The following is a 1,325-nucleotide window of genomic DNA, read 5'->3' on the forward strand; positions in this document are numbered from 1 at the left end:
CCGTGATGCGGCCCCGACGAGCCCCTCACACAGCTTCCCAGGCGGCCCCGACATCACGGGCCGCTGGTGGGAGAAGCCGCGACCCTGACGGTGGGACACGGCTCGCTTCGGGTCCCGGGGGGTCAAAGAGGAGGAGCAGTGGACGCTTGGCGGACGGGACGGAGCAGAGCGAGGGCCGGGCGCTGCGCCGCTGACTTCTGCCCGTTTCAGGTCGCCCAGAAAAAGGGAGCCAGGGCCCTGCCTGCGCTCAGCCCGGAGGTGCTGTCCGTCTTCGTGCCACCCTTCGCCAGTAAGGACGACGGTCAGGCAGCCGGCACCAACTGCCCGACGCTGGGCAAAGCCAAGAGGCGCTCCTTCAGGAAGAAGAGGGAGAAGCCCCCCGGGAGGGGCCTCGCGGACGGCTCCCAGGGGCCGGGCTCGGAGGACGTCGGCATCCCCAACGGCGTGGACCTGCTCGCCCTGCCGCAGCTGTGCTTCCCAGGTACCGGGCCGGGCCGGGCGCGCCTCAGGCCGCCGCCGCGGACTGTGTCCAGGAGTCAGCAAAGTGCCACCGGGGTGGGCCCCCGCCCCTGGGTCCCCCCTACGCCCGGTTCCCCCGCGTCCCCCAACCCCCAGGTACCCTCCACCCCCAGTCCGCCACATCCCACCCCAGGGTCCCCCGTGTCCCCGCCACCCCTGGGTCCCTGGGATCGAGCCGTCTTGCTCTCGGGAGGTTCAGAGCTCCAAGGCAGCCCGTGTGGGGGACACCGGAGTCCTGGAAGGCGGAAGTCCCCTAGGACTACCGGTCCCGCGGTTGGCTTGGGGCTTCCGGACGACTTCCAGCGCGGACTTAGCCTGGGCCGCCGGAGGCCCTGCGGACGCTTAGATGATGTCCAGTGAGCCGGCCCTGCCCCCTGGGACCAGAACTACGGGTCGCGTTTTTTTCCACAAACTGGCCAGTTCATGGAAATATCCGGCGTGTCCTCCGGGCTTCATGTTTTGGTCTCGGGGATTATGAACCGGGGACCAGCCAGGACCCCCCACCGCCGCGGTGCTCAGGACGGGCCTTCGGCCCAGGCTTCCCAAACCCGTTTCTCTCTCCTCCACCTGCAGGAGGCATGTGTGTGGCCTCTGAGCTGAAGGAGGACCGCATCCACTTCCTGGTGCTGACCAACGTCTGTGGGGACAGGACGTACGGCGTGGTCGCCCAGTACTACCGGCCGCTGCACGTGAGTGCTCCCGCGACGTCCCCCGGAGCTGGGTGGGGCGCCATTGCACCGTGGTGACGTGCACAGAATGTGAGGCTGCCACATGCACAGCGTGGCCCCGCCCTCCCCGCCCCCGCG

The 1,325-nt window shown here is 69.5% G+C and overlaps 1 protein-coding gene across 1 annotated transcript in view; it reads left to right on the plus strand.

Annotated features, from left to right (window-relative positions):
- Window positions 1-6: 6 nt before the first annotated feature.
- Window positions 7-1,325, plus strand: part of DENND3 (DENN domain containing 3) — a gene marked incomplete at its 5' end in the record, with an annotated part of 35,354 nt that continues 34,035 nt past the window's right edge. The window contains 2 exons of the mRNA XM_025047591.1: window positions 7-481; window positions 1,093-1,208. Coding sequence (XP_024903359.1) covers window positions 7-481; window positions 1,093-1,208 — 591 coding nt within the window. The remainder of the gene's footprint in view (window positions 482-1,092; window positions 1,209-1,325) is intronic.

Source organism: Pteropus alecto, unplaced genomic scaffold, assembly GCF_000325575.1.
Source record: "Pteropus alecto unplaced genomic scaffold, ASM32557v1 scaffold105, whole genome shotgun sequence".
Taxonomy (NCBI): domain Eukaryota; kingdom Metazoa; phylum Chordata; class Mammalia; order Chiroptera; family Pteropodidae; genus Pteropus; species Pteropus alecto.